The sequence below is a fragment of the Oncorhynchus nerka genome, linkage group LG8 (genome assembly GCF_034236695.1).
Source record: "Oncorhynchus nerka isolate Pitt River linkage group LG8, Oner_Uvic_2.0, whole genome shotgun sequence".
NCBI classification, from domain to species: domain Eukaryota; kingdom Metazoa; phylum Chordata; class Actinopteri; order Salmoniformes; family Salmonidae; genus Oncorhynchus; species Oncorhynchus nerka.
Window position 1 is genome coordinate 31,100,101 of NC_088403.1, and position 15,398 is coordinate 31,115,498.

At 47.4% G+C, this 15,398-nt stretch overlaps 1 protein-coding gene across 1 annotated transcript in view; it reads right to left on the minus strand.

Annotated features, from left to right (window-relative positions):
* Positions 1-6,174: 6,174 nt before the first annotated feature.
* The window catches only part of LOC115133128 (metallophosphoesterase domain-containing protein 1-like), a 35,997-nt gene continuing 26,773 nt past the window's right edge, over positions 6,175-15,398 (minus strand). Inside the window, exons 4-6 of the mRNA XM_065021202.1 lie at positions 8,817-8,932; positions 7,445-7,558; positions 6,175-6,729 (exon numbers count right to left, since the gene is read on the minus strand). Coding sequence (XP_064877274.1) covers positions 6,608-6,729; positions 7,445-7,558; positions 8,817-8,932 — 352 coding nt within the window. The 3' untranslated portion in view covers positions 6,175-6,607. The remainder of the gene's footprint in view (positions 6,730-7,444; positions 7,559-8,816; positions 8,933-15,398) is intronic.

Consider the following 15,398-nt stretch of genomic DNA (forward strand, 5'->3'; position numbering starts at 1 on the left):
TAGACAAAGAGAGAGAGGGAGGGATGGATAGAAGAAAAATAAAGAGAGCGAGGAGATGGGAGTCCATATGAAAGGTACTGTATTAATGGTGTAAAGCGAAAAACCATCCGCAAATAAATTACCCCATCTCCTCCGGGATTACTGCTGTAATTATTTGAACAAGGGTTCTCATTAGAATGTGCAGAGGTGTGTAAGAACCAAGCTATCAAATGAGACATGAAGAACCCAGGTTGAGACACTGGAAATTACCTCTGGTCCCGGCCCACATAATTGATATGAGACACAGATACGTTTGATTGGTGCAAAAGAGCCAAGTTGAAAAAATATATAATAATCACCAGGAAAAAGGAAAACTTACATAAAGAAAGAGTTTGAAGGAGGGATGATCCATTGGTCACAGATAAGGTTTAATTAAATTTGTGTAGATAATCTCTCAGAAAACCAGAAGCAGGTAGTTTTAAGAAAGGTATTTTACATTTACAGAGTTGTCTCCAGGGGCAACACATTATACAATACCATTCTAAAATGGTTGGACTTTTTTCTCTTTTCACATGAAAAAATATTGTACATCATTAAAGCAATTTTAAAAAACAATAGTTAGTATATCCCAAACAATGGTAACAATGATATACAATACAAGCAGATTGTCATCAAAAGTTATTAGATTCAGAACAGCATGCCCCAAGGAACGAACGAGAAATACAACGGCAAACATGTTGAGTTTTCAAAGAAAACAGGAAATACAGAATACAGCTATTGAGGCACAGTGCATAAAAAGCGAGACATTTCAAAGTTATGGTTGAAAGAGAATAGTAAGAAATGGCGAAAAACAAACAGACATCCCCCCCCCCCCCGCAGAAATCTTTAAAAGAAAGTACGATGATACAGACATTGACCCCCCCCGCTTAAGCATGTTCCCAGGATGCTTACCCCCTGGCTCTATCCACATGCACACAATCGCACACAGGTATACACCCACATACAGTATTCACACGCACTTATCTGTAAACACTCTAACTTATTCTTACAACAGCCCACTAATCTGCCCCATTAAGACATAGCCCAGCTAGCACAATGTGCAGAACAGCAGTAAAAGCCCAGTGACCCTGGGAATAAAATGTAGCCAGAGGGGATGTTGATATATAATGAGAGAGAACAAACAGGGATGTTGTCATGTTATGCTAACCACACTTTGAGCTCAGCTAGCCAACCAAAGGCTTCCAGACGAGCAGAGGAAGGACGCTCATTCACAAGTGCTTTCGAAAGAAAAATGTTACCCTTTTTTACGCAGACAACTGCTTGACAACATGAACGCGTTAATAATAGCTACACAAGGTGTGGGTAACCCCGTGCACTATAAAAAATGATAGGCTAAAAACAACCCAATTTAGCGTTTGTTAAATAGTGGACAGAACGCATGTTGGGTTATTTTGACCCAGCCAGTTGGGTTGCATGAATGACCCAACATGTTGGGTAGTTGGGATTACCCAAACATGGGTTAATGTAACCATCAGTTGGGTATTTTTTACTCTCATGCTGGGTTGACCTAGAAGCTGGGTCTTATTTAACGTAATCCTTAGGTTATTTTCAGGAGGCGTGGTTTATTAGGGGAGTGGCTTTAAGCAAGATCTTATTGGCCACCCGTGAGACTAAATGTCACTCCTGTTCATCATCTTAAATTTACATACTGCAAATTAAAATGTCAATAACATGCTTTTCACACATTCGTCTGTAATATTAAGATTCTTCTTTAAGAAGCAAGGAAAGGGAATTAGAAGAGGGGGAGAAGTGCACTAGGTACTTTTTTAAGAAAATAGTTAGTAAGGGTAGGATTATGACAGGATTGAGAAACAAGGACGGGTTTTAAAAACAGACACAGAGGGAATAAGGAAGTGGTCGAGGACTTTTATGGGGAACTGTTTGGGGTTAAAGATGTGTGCGAGGGAACAATGGGGGACCTTTTAACATACATCGACAAGACCTTACCCAATACAGACGACCTGAAAAAAGACCTGATGAGGACAGAAATCGACAAAGGACTGAAACGTTTTAAGAGGGGTAAATCACCGGGGGAGGACGGCCTCCCTTTGGAGTTTTATCTGACCTTTTGGGATGTTTTAGCCGACGAACTTCTGACTGTTTTTACTGACTTCGAACACCTTGACAGACTACCCGACAGTTTTAGAGTGGGGATCGTGACTCTTTTATACAAGAAATACGACAGGACGGACCTGAAAAACTGGAGACCGATTACCCTTTTAAACTTTGATTGTAAACTTTTGACCAAGGTTTTAACACTCAGAATGTCTTCTGTTTTAGGGGAGGTGATCCACCCGGACCAAACCTGTGCCGTGCCCGGAAGGAAGATCACGGACAGCCTGATACTGATCTGAGATGCCATCTGTTATGCGAGAGACAGAAACATGCGGCTTGTAGTCCTAAATTTAGATTTTGAAAAAGCCTTTGATCGGGTCTCGCACCAGTACCTCTTTAAGGTACTGCAAAAATGGGTTTCCCGGACAGGTTCTTAGCTTGGGTGGGACTGCTGTACGGGACATCACCAGCAAAATCCTTGTAAATGGGCATCTGTCAAAAGCAGTGGGAGTACACTGCGGCGTCCGTCAGGGCTGTCCGTTATCTCCTCTTCTGTTCGTGGCCTGTATTGAACCATTGGCACAGGTCTTGAGAAGGGACCAAGGGATCAGTGGGGTGGGTATCCCGGGGAGTGGGGGGATGACCGCCAAGTGCGTCTTTTACATGGACGACGTCAACATTTTATGTACCGACCTTTTATCCGTCGACAGGACTCTGGACAGGACTGACTGGTACGGACGAACCTCTGGGGCGAGACTGAACAGAGACAAGACAGAGGCCCAATTCTTCGGACCGTGGGCAGACCCAGACTTGACCAGACTACCTCTGACAGTTAAACTGACGGACATAAGGGTACTGGGGGTAAAGTTTGACCGGGGGGGAGGAGGGAGCAGAAACTGGAGTGGAATCCTGGGGACAGTAAGACAGAGACTGGGTTTTTGGGGACTACGACAGCTGACTTTTGAGGGCAAGGTTTTAATCATTAAAGCTGTGATTTTACCTGTGCTTTTATTAATCAGTTCTGTTTTTATCCCCCCTCGAAGGAGTATTTTAGACCTGGAGCGGATGCTTTTTTACTTCCTGTGGGGAGGCAAGTGGGAGAGGCTGAGGAGGGAGGTGGTCAAGAGGCCCAGGTCCAAGGGGGTGAAAGGCTTGCCTGACCTCTACTTGTTCCTGGGCAGCCGCTACACAGCGTTACATCTGACTCTTGCCACCTCCCCGGTCAACAACAAGACTCAGGCCCTCGCACGGTTCTGGCTGGGATCTTACCTCAGGACTCTGAGGCTGATCCCAGTCGACCTGCGAGCCCCAGTCTCTTTCCTGCTACCCCCACACTACGCCCAGCTCCAGAAGTTTTTAAGACATTTTAAACTGGAAAAAGAAACAGTCACTGTCTTAACAAAACACCGCTCTCTTCTCTCTCTTGTGCAGGAGCGGGAACCAGTATGTCCAGTGAGCGGGCTCGCTATAGGTGAGCCCACAACGGTTTGGCGCAACGTGGCCCATCCTGCTCTCCTGAATCGGCATCGGGACCTGGCCTGGATGGTCGCCCACGAGATCCTCCTGGTCAGGGCCATTATGCACTCACGGGGCATGGCGAGGACATCCGCGTGCCCCCGACCAGGCTGCGGCCAAGAAGAGTCGGTGAGGCACATGCTCTTGGGAGTGCAGAGCCGCCAGGGACCTGTGGAAGGAAGCAGGCCCCCTGATCACCTCGTGTCTGCCAGCAGGGGAGGACCTAACACCTCAGCTCGTGCTGTATGGGGTGGGCCGAAGGCACCCTCACGTGCCTGAAGGAAGCACTGTGGTCCTCCCGTAACCTGCTGGTAGCGAAAAACGTAGAGACCACCCCCTAGGCAGTGGCCATGGTAGCCACGGAAGCCCTGGGGTGGTACAGAAGGAAGGGGGCCTTGACCCCAGGCGAAGGGTCCTCCACAACACCCGAGGTCCCGGCGACCACGGCCTGACAGCGCTGCGGTGCCTAGGGCGATGCGCCTAGGGGAGGGATCTCCTCTGGGCCCCGAAGGACGGGACGATGATCTATTCAGAGGAGCAGGATGAGGTGAGCTTGATAAAGACTCACCCCGCTCCTGTACAAGGGACTGAAGACAGCTTTTTAACAAAGTGGCTTTTTAACATGTTTTTCATGTCTTAAAAATGTTTTACCTTTGTTAGATCATTAGTACACATTTTAAATGGCTTCTACAGATTTGATGTTTTTACAAGGAAAGTACTTTTATTCATGGTTGTTTTCATTGGTTTTAACAACATGTACTTTTTAACAAATTTAAATGTAACTTTCAAATGCTGTGTTTTATGCTTTGTTGCCGTTTTTATGTGTGTAAATGATGTAAAAAATGTATGCGCTGTTTTTAAAGGAATTGTGCCAATAAAACTTAAGATTTTTTATTACTTATTATAAGGTATACCATCTTGTTGCCTAATAAGGTATACCACCTTATTGTATTACATAGGTTTTAGGGAACATATACACTTCTGTAAGCGTCATTGAAGCTACAAAATTTTAAATGTTCGACCTTAATATGTGATAACTATGCAACCGAACAGATGAATAGGAATGACATTTACTTTCATGGGTGGTTAAAAATAACTATCTGAAAACCACGCCCCTACTAAACTACGCCTCCTGTCTTCTGATCTGACCAGCTGGGTCATAACTCAATAACCCAGCATCAATAACCCTGAAGTTTTTAAAGAAAATAACTTGTGAGTTGAGTCAACCAAACAACCCAGCATTTTTTAGAGTGTAACACAGTGCAGCTATTATTATACAGTAATTAGCATTTATTAGCCTATTCAAGAAAGAACTGAACTTAGAATAAAATGTAAACATTGTTTCTGCACTGGCTCTTTTTTTAAACAACACACATATTTAACAACATTTGAAGTAATCCATGATTGCTAACATGTTTTTACAATGACAGGTGATGTAGATGTACAGTTCCGACTTCTTGACCAGTTACGGTACATTAGGCCTACACCTCATCGTCATCCATTGGTCCACTAAGAGTTCAAAGTTCATTCCTATGATACATCTCTCCCAGAAAGGGCACCATGGAGCAGCGAGAACATTCCAGACACCGCTGTTTCTGTACAGGGTCGGGAGCGAACACATTTCCCAATCCGCTTCGTTGGCTATTACGTATTTCCAGTAATCCGTACCAGGAATCAAAATCGTGCAGACTTCCCAGCCGGTGACCTCGGAATAAACTTGTCAGGATCACGGCACATGAGCCAGGGATGAGAGGGTGAGCTGATTACACATGCAACGAGGGATGGAGGGGGGAAGAAGGAGAGAGGGGGAAAAACAAGGGAAAAGAGGAAGAGAAGAGATCCCTCTCCCCTGGTTAAGAGGCTTACTGAGAGTTGTAATGAGACCCAGGGGAGTGGTGTCAACACGTTTGACACTTATACTCACACACAGCCCGCGGCAGAGACCTCCCGCTGCCCTCACACACACACTTTGATCTCTCTCACACACACACACATACAGAGACACACACACACACACACAAACCACCATGCCCAAGGCCTGAGAGAGAGAGAGAGCGAGAGAGAGAGCGAGAGAGAGAGAGAGAGAGAGAGAGAGAGAGAGCGAGAGAGAGAGAGAGAGAGAGAGAGAGAGAGAGAGAGAGAGAGAGAGAAGAAAGAGAGTGAAACTAGAGGGGCAGGGAAAAAGAGGGATCAAGAGAAAAAGGGATGAGGGGAAAGCAGTGTTTTAATCTGCAGTGCAGGATGTGTGATATCAGAGTACTGGAAGGGGTATCCTTTCTGTGCTGGCAAACAGCTCCACAAAGTCGAACATGGACATTGGGTTCATGTTCTGAAACCCTACTGGTAAGTGTTCAATCACTCCTCAGGGAAGGTCTCAAATGAAGGGTGGACCACAATGTCACAATGTCAAAACGTCACCACTGAGCAACTTCCACTGGTGGCTTAACAGAGTCCTCTATGAGGAACAAGAGAGAATGAGAGTTATCCAGTGTCTTCTTCTGAGAGAAAGACTGTGAGTCCAAACAGTGACACAGGAGACACTGTTCCCCCTGTCCTCTTCTCTATCTGACAGCCAGGTCAGATTGTCAGTGCAGTAGAAGTGCAACAGAAGATTCACAGACTAATGCTGACATGTCCATATGAGAAATGAGGCATCTGGGGTCTGTCTTTTGCCTTACTTTCGAGTTTGTAAGAGCTTTTGTTGAAATAAAGGAATGACAGTATATAAAAGAACATAGATGGATTTGCCAAGTGAGGATTGGCAACAGCGCCTGTCTCTTTAGACACACACATCGTCTGTAAGAGACTTGGGCTTGTGTGTGTTGTGCCAAACACACCAACACGCACACACACCCACACCCACACACACACACAGCATCCGTTAGAGCCTTGACTATATACAGTACTCCACCACACCTGCCCACCACCCTCACCTATCTGCCTTCCCACCACTTGTCTCCTGATTGGAGGGGGGTTCAGCAGGGCGGGGCTTCTCTAGTCATGTGGTCCTGGTGGGATTGGGCAGGTCGAAGACGATGGGCGGGTTCATGGGCTGGAAGTTGACGGTGCAGGCCGAGGCGTTGACGAACGTGGTGGTGCCGTCTGTCATCATACCATAACCTGTAGGAGGTAGAGGAGAGAGGAAGGGAGACGACTGTTAGAGAGGGAGAGAAAGACAGACTGACAGTAACACTCATTTATTCATTGACTTCTTTACACTCTCTACATTTCCCTTTATTGACAGAACTATCCACATCTAACACTGACAACTGCATCTCGTTTGACATGTAGGAAATGATTTACAGGTGAGATATTTTTTGGCCTTTTTCAATCACTCAGAATGAACCGGTCTGATATAAAGAACATGTGACAAATGACAAAAGCTACAATTCCTTTTCTCTCCCTTCTTCCTTGCTCCCAATCTATCTCAGTCGCACAGATCCACACGCAGGGCTAAATCCGGCCTGTTCCTCCCTGTGTGAATCTGATCTAGTTACTAATCTGGTCCTCTCCGAAGGGGCCATGGTGCTCCGGGGGACCCACGCTGACCTGCTAACCCCAAAAAAAGAATCACTCAGCCTGGAGAGAAGGCCTCCCAGTCCCCCCTGGCCTGGATGAGACGCTGCAGTACCACTTCCAGGCATAATGTATGCCTTTAATAGAATCAAATACAGCCTCGTGGCAAGAATCCATAAACAAGTCATAATGACGCACTCCAAAGACCTTGTGCTACAAGATCGATAATCTGATTTAAATATGTAGGCTTGTGTAGCAGTATGAGAAACCTCATTCATACAGAATGAAAGTGTGTATGTGTGTGTGTGTGTGGGTGTACCTTCGTGGATGTGTCCGAACACGTGCAGCTTGGGCTGTACTCTCCTCTGGACAGTGTTGAGCAGCTCCATACAGCCCACCCGCTGCATCTTCTTAGGAACCCAGTCCAGGAACCCTACACACAGTGTGACACGGGTGAGAGAGAGAGAGAGAGAGAGAGAGAGAGAGAGAGAGAGAGAGGAGAGAGAGGGACTGATTTACATTTACATTTAAGTCATTTAGCAGACGCTCTTATCCAGAGCGACTTACAAATTTAGTGTCACTTCTATAGGAAGCATACCGCTGAGTCTATAGAAACACTATCAGGACTGTTTTTTCTCGTGCCATGCACACATTGATGGTGGGTGGGGTGACACAAAGTGCTTTGAAATCTAGTGAAAAGCTCGAAATAAGTAAATGTAATTCAGCAACAAAAAAAACTCAAATCACTTTGGGCTACTTTACAAGTCCGTGGAGACTTTTGTGATGTGAAGAGTAATGGCTCTGTCTCCATTTCTGGACACTCAACTAATTCTCTGCTTGTTTTAAGGCAGCTGGTGAGTAAACAGCTTTCATACAGATTTGTTCCTCCTATGTATCTTCCTCCTCATCGTTAGATAAAAAAAGGCCATATTCCTCCTTTTCCTCCATCTCCGTTCCATCGCTTTATCGCGCCCCATAAAAGACGATGGGTTTTGCCGCAGTGCGAACGAACCGCGCCTCTCACTCTTTCTACTCGGTCACTTTACGTCTAGCCCCTCGCTTTCTGTTGTATCCTTCTCTTCCTCTTTCTCTAGACCAACGGTCTCTCTGTAGTTCTCTGTCCATTCTTTCCCTCTGTCTCTCTCTTCTCCATCTCCCTCTCTCTCCTTCTCCTCCCCAGCCTCCTCTCTCTCCACCTGTCTCTCCTTCTTCCCCACCTCTTTCTCCCTCTCTCTCCCCCTCCTCTCTATCCCTCTCTTTGTCTCTCCCTCTAATAGGCATTAGTGGCCCGCTGTAGCTGCTCCATATGCCGGTGGCTTATGAGGAGAGGGGAGCTGGAGACACTTGGCTAAACTGAACGGAAAATAACTCCCTGTGTTTAGAGGCGAGACGCCACGCAGCAGCCACAGAAATCAATCACACACACTCGTCTGAGCATCTCCCAGCTGCAGCGGGAGATGAGCTGTGAAAGTGTGCGTGTGTTATGCAAATGTGTATGTAAGTGTGGGTAGATATTTACACGAGGATGATAACAGGAATAAATGACAGATTATTCAGAAAGTATTACTGATTTGACAGTCTATCAAAGCACTGAGTGTGCGCACATGTGCGTGTGTGAATGTGCGTGTGTTTGTAACGTGTGTGCGATGATGTCTCATGATTGTGTCCCCCAGGTGTAATGTCTCCCTCACCCAGTGGGGGGCAGTGTGTGACCAGTATGTCGGTGGAGTCGGGAATCTGGTTCCACTTGTCCAACAGAGCCTGACCTCTTGGCAGGTTGAACCCCCAGCCATAGTACCATGGCTGCCTGGCTCAGAGAAAGAGAGAGAACGAGAGAGAGAAAGATTAATACAGTATATCATATCACTGTCAACAAAATCACCCATCAGATCATCATCTCTAATAAGGGAGAGCCCTGCGGGGGGAGAACCCTGCGGGTGGACAGATTAAGTGTGATAGCCAAAATGGCACTTAATCTCTGAACCTCAATCATCTGCTCTGACAAATCAAATCAACTCCCTCCAAACTTGAATCAAACACCACTGCTGCCACGTACAAAGTGCAATAGTATAAATTAGACAGAACCGTAGATGAGCAGGCAGAAAGCGCTAGGATATAAAACCCCAACATTAAACATTAACGTCCGCTTGATTCAACAGTCGGCATTGGAGCCTTCCAGGACGGGAGGGGAAAAGAGAAGAGAGGAAAAGAGGAGAGAGGAAGAGAGGGACTTGGCGGCTGGGTCCGTGTCCCTTCACTTTGATAGCGGACGCCTCTGGTGGGTGAGTGACGGTGGAGAAATTAACATGTCACTAACAATGAGTCCTCAGATCCATCTTCCTCTGTACCGTAAGGCGAGCCACGCGTGTGTAACCACGATGACGGCGCCGTTAGCTCTCTTACCGCCGGCTTTTGTTAATTTGCAGAGGGCAGTCACTGGAAAAGCCAACTTTTATCGGCGCCACGCCGTCCGTCGCTTGGCGCTTCAGTGGAACGTCAGATGGAGGCTGTTTTATCATTTCCTGCCGTTTGTGTACGTATGCAAGCGAGAGTGTGTGTGTGTGGGGGGCACACACACACACATGTACACACACACTTGATTAAAGAGACCTAGTGGTATAATACAGCAGGATACATTTGGTGATGGTCCCAACCCTGGGGTCACTGCCTGAGAGGTTAAGTGAGAGATGCATCATGGGAAACGGTGTCCCATTTCAGCTAGAATCTACTCCATTAAAATTCCATCACTTCGGGACATCAGAGCCTAAACACTTTATGAAACATCTGAAGTTCCCAGTGAACGCAATTTCAATAATTTACACAGGGAATTTTAAAACATTTGAATTGGCCTTAGCATATTAATTGGGCCGGTTAAATATTCATGTCCGTCTTAACATGGATGTCTCAATTAAAATGAGATGAGCTGCCAGTCTCATCTGCGTTCCAAATGGCACCATATTCCCTAGTGCACTACTTTTGACCAGAGCTATATTGAGAATAGAGTGGCATTTGAGACACAACCCATCCATCCCCTCTTCATATCTGAATGGAGAGATGAAGAGGAAAAACACTTTTCTCTGGTAATCGCAATTGGACTGTAATTTCCCTAAGAGGGTTCGATAAAAAGAGAAAGAGAGAGACAGAGAGATAGAGAAGGGGGGTAGAAAAGGAAAAGGGGAGATGAGAAAGAATTAAGGGGCTATTGAGAGAGACATGGAGATGGAATGAGATAGAGATGAAGGGAATGAGAGAGAAAAGAGTGAGTTTGTACATTATGTAAATACTTGCATTTCTTCTTTCTGTTCCCACTTCCAGCTCATCTCAAGTTAAAAGTCTGGGATTTTCTACCACTAGGGCCAAAATCACATGCTATAAAGTATCTAGCCGGCTAGCAGATACCTATAGACTTCCAGGCGTTGCGCTAACGCTAGTTAGCATTGGATCATGATACTACCACCACCTTCCTTCATACTGGATGCAGAGACATAAAAATGGTATCCACGAGTTCATCTAACTCTGAAGGTGCACCTGACTGTATTATTTTATAAGCACATGGACCATATAAAATGTCACATGTCAGCAGTGTAACATGTCACATCCTTATCCCAGTAGCAAAAGGAAGATACACTGATTTAACTGTGAGAGTGCAACTTCACTCCAGGAAAACCCCTGATTCTTCTGATTGCAGTCTAAACACGAAAACTAAAAGAACATAATACTATGGATAACATCTCCACGATATGAATAGGATTTGACCAGGAAAGGGATTAGAAATAAACTAGCACTTTTTGGTGCAGTTAGGGAGGAGAATTGGGGACGTGCTCAGCATATTAAAGATAGGTTTGTTATTTGTTACGGATATGAAAAAGAAGGAAACAGATGTTTCAGTTAGAGCGCTGGATCCCTAGGCGTCGTCTAGGGGCAAAGCAAAGCACGCTGGGAAAAAAACAACGGCGTAAAAATCACTTTCATTTGATGTGATTCTTTCCCCCCTTTTCTAAAGCGAGAGAGAGAGAGAGACTGACAGAGAGAGGGGGAGAGAGAGAGAGAGACTGACAGAGAGAGAGACTGACAGAGAGAGGGAGAGAGACTGACATAGAGGGAGAGAGAGAGAGCGAGAGAGAGAGAGAGAGAGAGAGAGACTGACAGAGAGAGAGAGACTGACAGAGAGAGGAGAGAGAGAGAGAGAGAGAGAGAGAGACTGACAGAGAGAGAGAGAGAGAGAGAGTCAGGTTTACCCAAAACACCACTTTACTTAACAGGGTAATATTTTAGAAGGTTAGAAAACAAATAAGAGATCAGTCTCGCTCTCAGTAATGTGTGTGTGTAACTATTTCAGTGTGTGTATGTGTGTGTGTGTGTGTGTTTCTCCATTCAGAAGCTTAATGATATCATTGGAGAAAGCCCATGAATGATTAACGAATCAGGCAGTGCTGAGGGGCGCGAGGCGTTAACCACACACACACACTTTGGTTAACTTCACAGTCGTTAGGAAGAAAAACAGCACGCCAGAAGAGGAATTTTAAATCTAAATCAATTCTAGATTTATCCTGAGGTCTAGAGAGGAACAGGCTTGGTGAGAAATAGAGAAAGAGAGACAAAAGACGAAAGAGAGAATGAGGGAGCTTGCTTTAGTGATGTTGTGAGACGGGAAAAGAGAGAGGTAGAGAAAGGGAGTTGAAGAAAAACGGAGAGAAAACACAGAAGAGAGTGGTATCTATCTATACAGTATAGAACAAGTCTGGGTTCTCTCTATATATCTTTTGACAGACAGTATGAAGAGAAGCAGAATAGGAAGACGGAATAGATGAGGGAGGCGCAACCAGAGAGACAGCTAATGAATGTGTGTATGCTATAGGAGTGTGTGTGTCACGCCCTGGTCGAAGTATTTTGTGTTTATCTTCATTTATTTGGTCAGGCCAGGGTGTGGCATGGGTTTTTGTATGTGGTGTGTATGTATTGGGATTGTAGTTAAGTCTATGGCTGTCTGAAGTGGTTCTCAATCAGAGGCAGGTGTTTATCGTTGTCTCTGATTGGGAACCATATTTAGGCAGCCATATTCTTTGTGTGTTTCGTGGGTGATTGTCCTTAGTGTCTTGATGTCCTTGTTCTGTGTGTATGTGCACCAGTATTAGGCTGTTTCGGTTTTCGTTACGTTTATTGTTTTGTAGTGTTTGTATTTAGATTCGTGTTACGTTAGTTGAATAAACATGGATCGCAATCTACACGCTGCATTTTGGTCCGACTCTCCTTCACCACAAGAGAACCGTTACAGAATCACCCACCACACCCGGACCAAGCAGCGTGGTAACAGGCAGGAGCCGCAGGAGAAGCAACAAAGGCAGCAACAGCGGCGCAATGAGGAATGGACATGGGACGATAAATTGGATGGAAAGGGTTGCTACACATGGGAGGAGATCCTGGCGGGAAGGGATTGCCTTCCCTGGGAACAGGTGGAGGTACCGAGGAGAGCAGAGGCAGCCCGAGAGAGGAGCCGGCGATATGAGGGAACATGGTTGGCAAGGAGGCCCGGGAGTCAGCCCCAAAAATTTATGGGGGGGGGCTCACAGGGAGTATGGCTATGCCAGGTAGGAGACCTGCGCAAACTCCCTGTGCTTACCGGGGGGGCTAGAGAGACCGGGCAGGCACCGTGTTATGCTGTGGTGCGCACGGTGTCTCCAGTGCGGGTGCATAGCCCGGTGCGGTATATTCCAGCTCCGCGTATCGGCCGGGCTAGATTGAGCGTCGAGCCAAATGCCATGAAGCCGGCTCTACGCGTCTGGTCCCCAGTGCGTCTCTTTGGGCCGGCTTACATGGCACCAATCTTGCGCTCGCCGTCTCCGGTTCGCCTGCATAACCCAGTGCGGGCTATTCCACCTCGCCGCACTGGCAGGGCGACCGAGAGCATTCAACCGGGTAAAGTTGGGCAGGCTCGGTGCTCAAGAGCTCCAGTGCGCCTGCACGGTCCGGTCTATCCAGTACCACCTCCACACCCCAGCCCTCCGGTAGCAGCTCCCCGCACCAGGCTTCCTGTGCGTGTTCTCGGTCCAGTCCCACCAGTGCCAGCACCACGCATCAGACCTACAGTGCCCCTCGCCTCTCCAGCGCTGCCGGAGTCTCCCGCCTGTTCAGCGCAGCCAGTGCTGCCAGCCTGCATGGAGCAGCCAGAGCTGCCAGTCTACATGGAGCTGCCAGTCTGCATGGAGCAGCCAGTCTGCATGGAGCAGCCAGAGCTGCCAGTCTGCATGGAGCAGCCAGAGCTGCCAGTCTGCATGGAGCAGCCAGAGCTGCCAGTCTGCATGAAGCAGCCAGAGCTGCCAGTCTGCAAGGAGCTGCCAGTCTGCAAGGAGCTGCCAGTCTGCAAGGAGCTGCCAGTCTGCACGGAGCTGCCAGTCTGCACGGAGCCGCCAGAGCTGCCAGTCTGTAAGAAGCCGCCAGAGCTGTCAGCCTACATGGAGCAACCAGAGCCGCCAGTCAGCGTGGAGCAGCCAGAGCCACCAGTCAGCATGGAGCAGCCAGATCCGTCAGTCTGCCAGGATCCGCCAGTCAGCCAGACTCTTCCAGATCTGCCAGTCAGCCAGACTCTTCCAGATCCGCCAGTCAACCAGACTCTTCCAGATCCGCCAGTCAACCAGACTCTTCCAGATCCACCAGTCAACCAGACTCTTCCAGATCCGCCAGTCAACCAGACTCTTCCAGATCCGCCAGTCAACCAGACTCTTCCAGATCCGCCAGTCAGCCGGGATCTGCCAGAACTGCCAGTCGGCCGGGATTTGCCAGAACTGCCAGTCGGCCAGGATCTGCCAGTCGGCCAGGATCCGCCAGTCAGCCAGGATCTGCCAGATCCGCCAGTCAGCCAGGATCCGCCAGTCAGCCAGGATCTGCCAGTCAGCCAGGATCTGCCGAAACCACCAGCCAGCCAGGATCTGGTAGATCCATCAACCTGCCTGAGCTTCCTCTCACTCCTGAGCTTCCTTTCACTCCTGAGCTTCCTTTCACTCCCGAGCTTCCTTTCACTCCCGAGCTTCCCCTCAGTCCCGAGCTTCCCCTCAGTCCCGAGCTTCCCCTCAGTCCCGTGCTGCTCCTCAGTCCAGTGGGGTTCTGGGTGAGGACTACTAGGCCATGGTCGGTGGCGAAGGTGGACTATCCAAAGACGCGAGGAGGAGGGACTAAGACAGTGTTTGAGTGGAGTCCATGTCCCGCGCCGGAGCCGCCACCATTTTTGTAATGTTTGTATTTAGATCCGTGTTACGTTAGTTGAATAAACATGGATCGCAATCTACACGCTGCATTTTGGTCCGACTCTCCTTCACCACAAGAGAACCGTTACAGTGTGTGTGTGTTCATTTCAAGTTTGTTATTTCTCAGAGAATCAGAGTGGATGCAGTCACACCCCACCATCATCACCTCAGCTTGAGTTAATTAAGAGCTACTGTCGACTTAACGACCCTAATAACAGCCTGGAAGGAAGGGGAGGAAAGCACACGCACACACACACACACTCTCTGCTTGTGTGCTCTTATTAGACTGTGTATGTGCGTGTACTGTATGTGTGTGCATGTGTACGCATGTGTGTATGCTCACATCTGTGTAATATTAAAGGGGGTTGCTGTCACTTGTCACTCCTAAGAGCTGAGTTTTTCTTATTAAACCCCCTGCCTCCCCGCACCACTTGACGTGTGTCTCCGTACCCCCCCTCCTAACCTCGTTAAGAGCCTGTTTCAATTAAAAGTGTTCCGGGGTGGGAGAGGTCCGTTGGGACGCCACTGCTCAGATAGAGGTCAACAGAGCTGCTTAGAGATGCTTTTAGCAGCCTTCCTGTTCTCATTTACTCATTCACTAGCCTGGAGGCTAGGTGGGCTAGTTCAAACACAGGCTACTGACTGTTAACACTGCTTCCTATTACTGGGTAATTACACACAAACAATACATTCTACTCTGAGGGAACTTCTCTCTGTCAGTACTAGATACTAGTAAATACTGCTAGGTACTCTATGTCCTCTGACTGTCTGATATCTCCCATTGTCCTCTTTGTTTAAGTCTACTCCATGAGCCAATGAGGAGCCATTTTAAAATGAGTCAGTTGAAGAAGTAGCATCAACACTGCTTCTGTCCCATTCTCTCTATCACACACAATAGGATTCCAATCTTTCAATAGGACAGTTATAAGTTCATTTACAGACACATAGCCCGCGCTGGTACATGGGAGAAGCAGGAGAGAGTTTGACTCCAAGAAGACGCTATTTCATGTTACAGAGAAATACGTTTCTTTC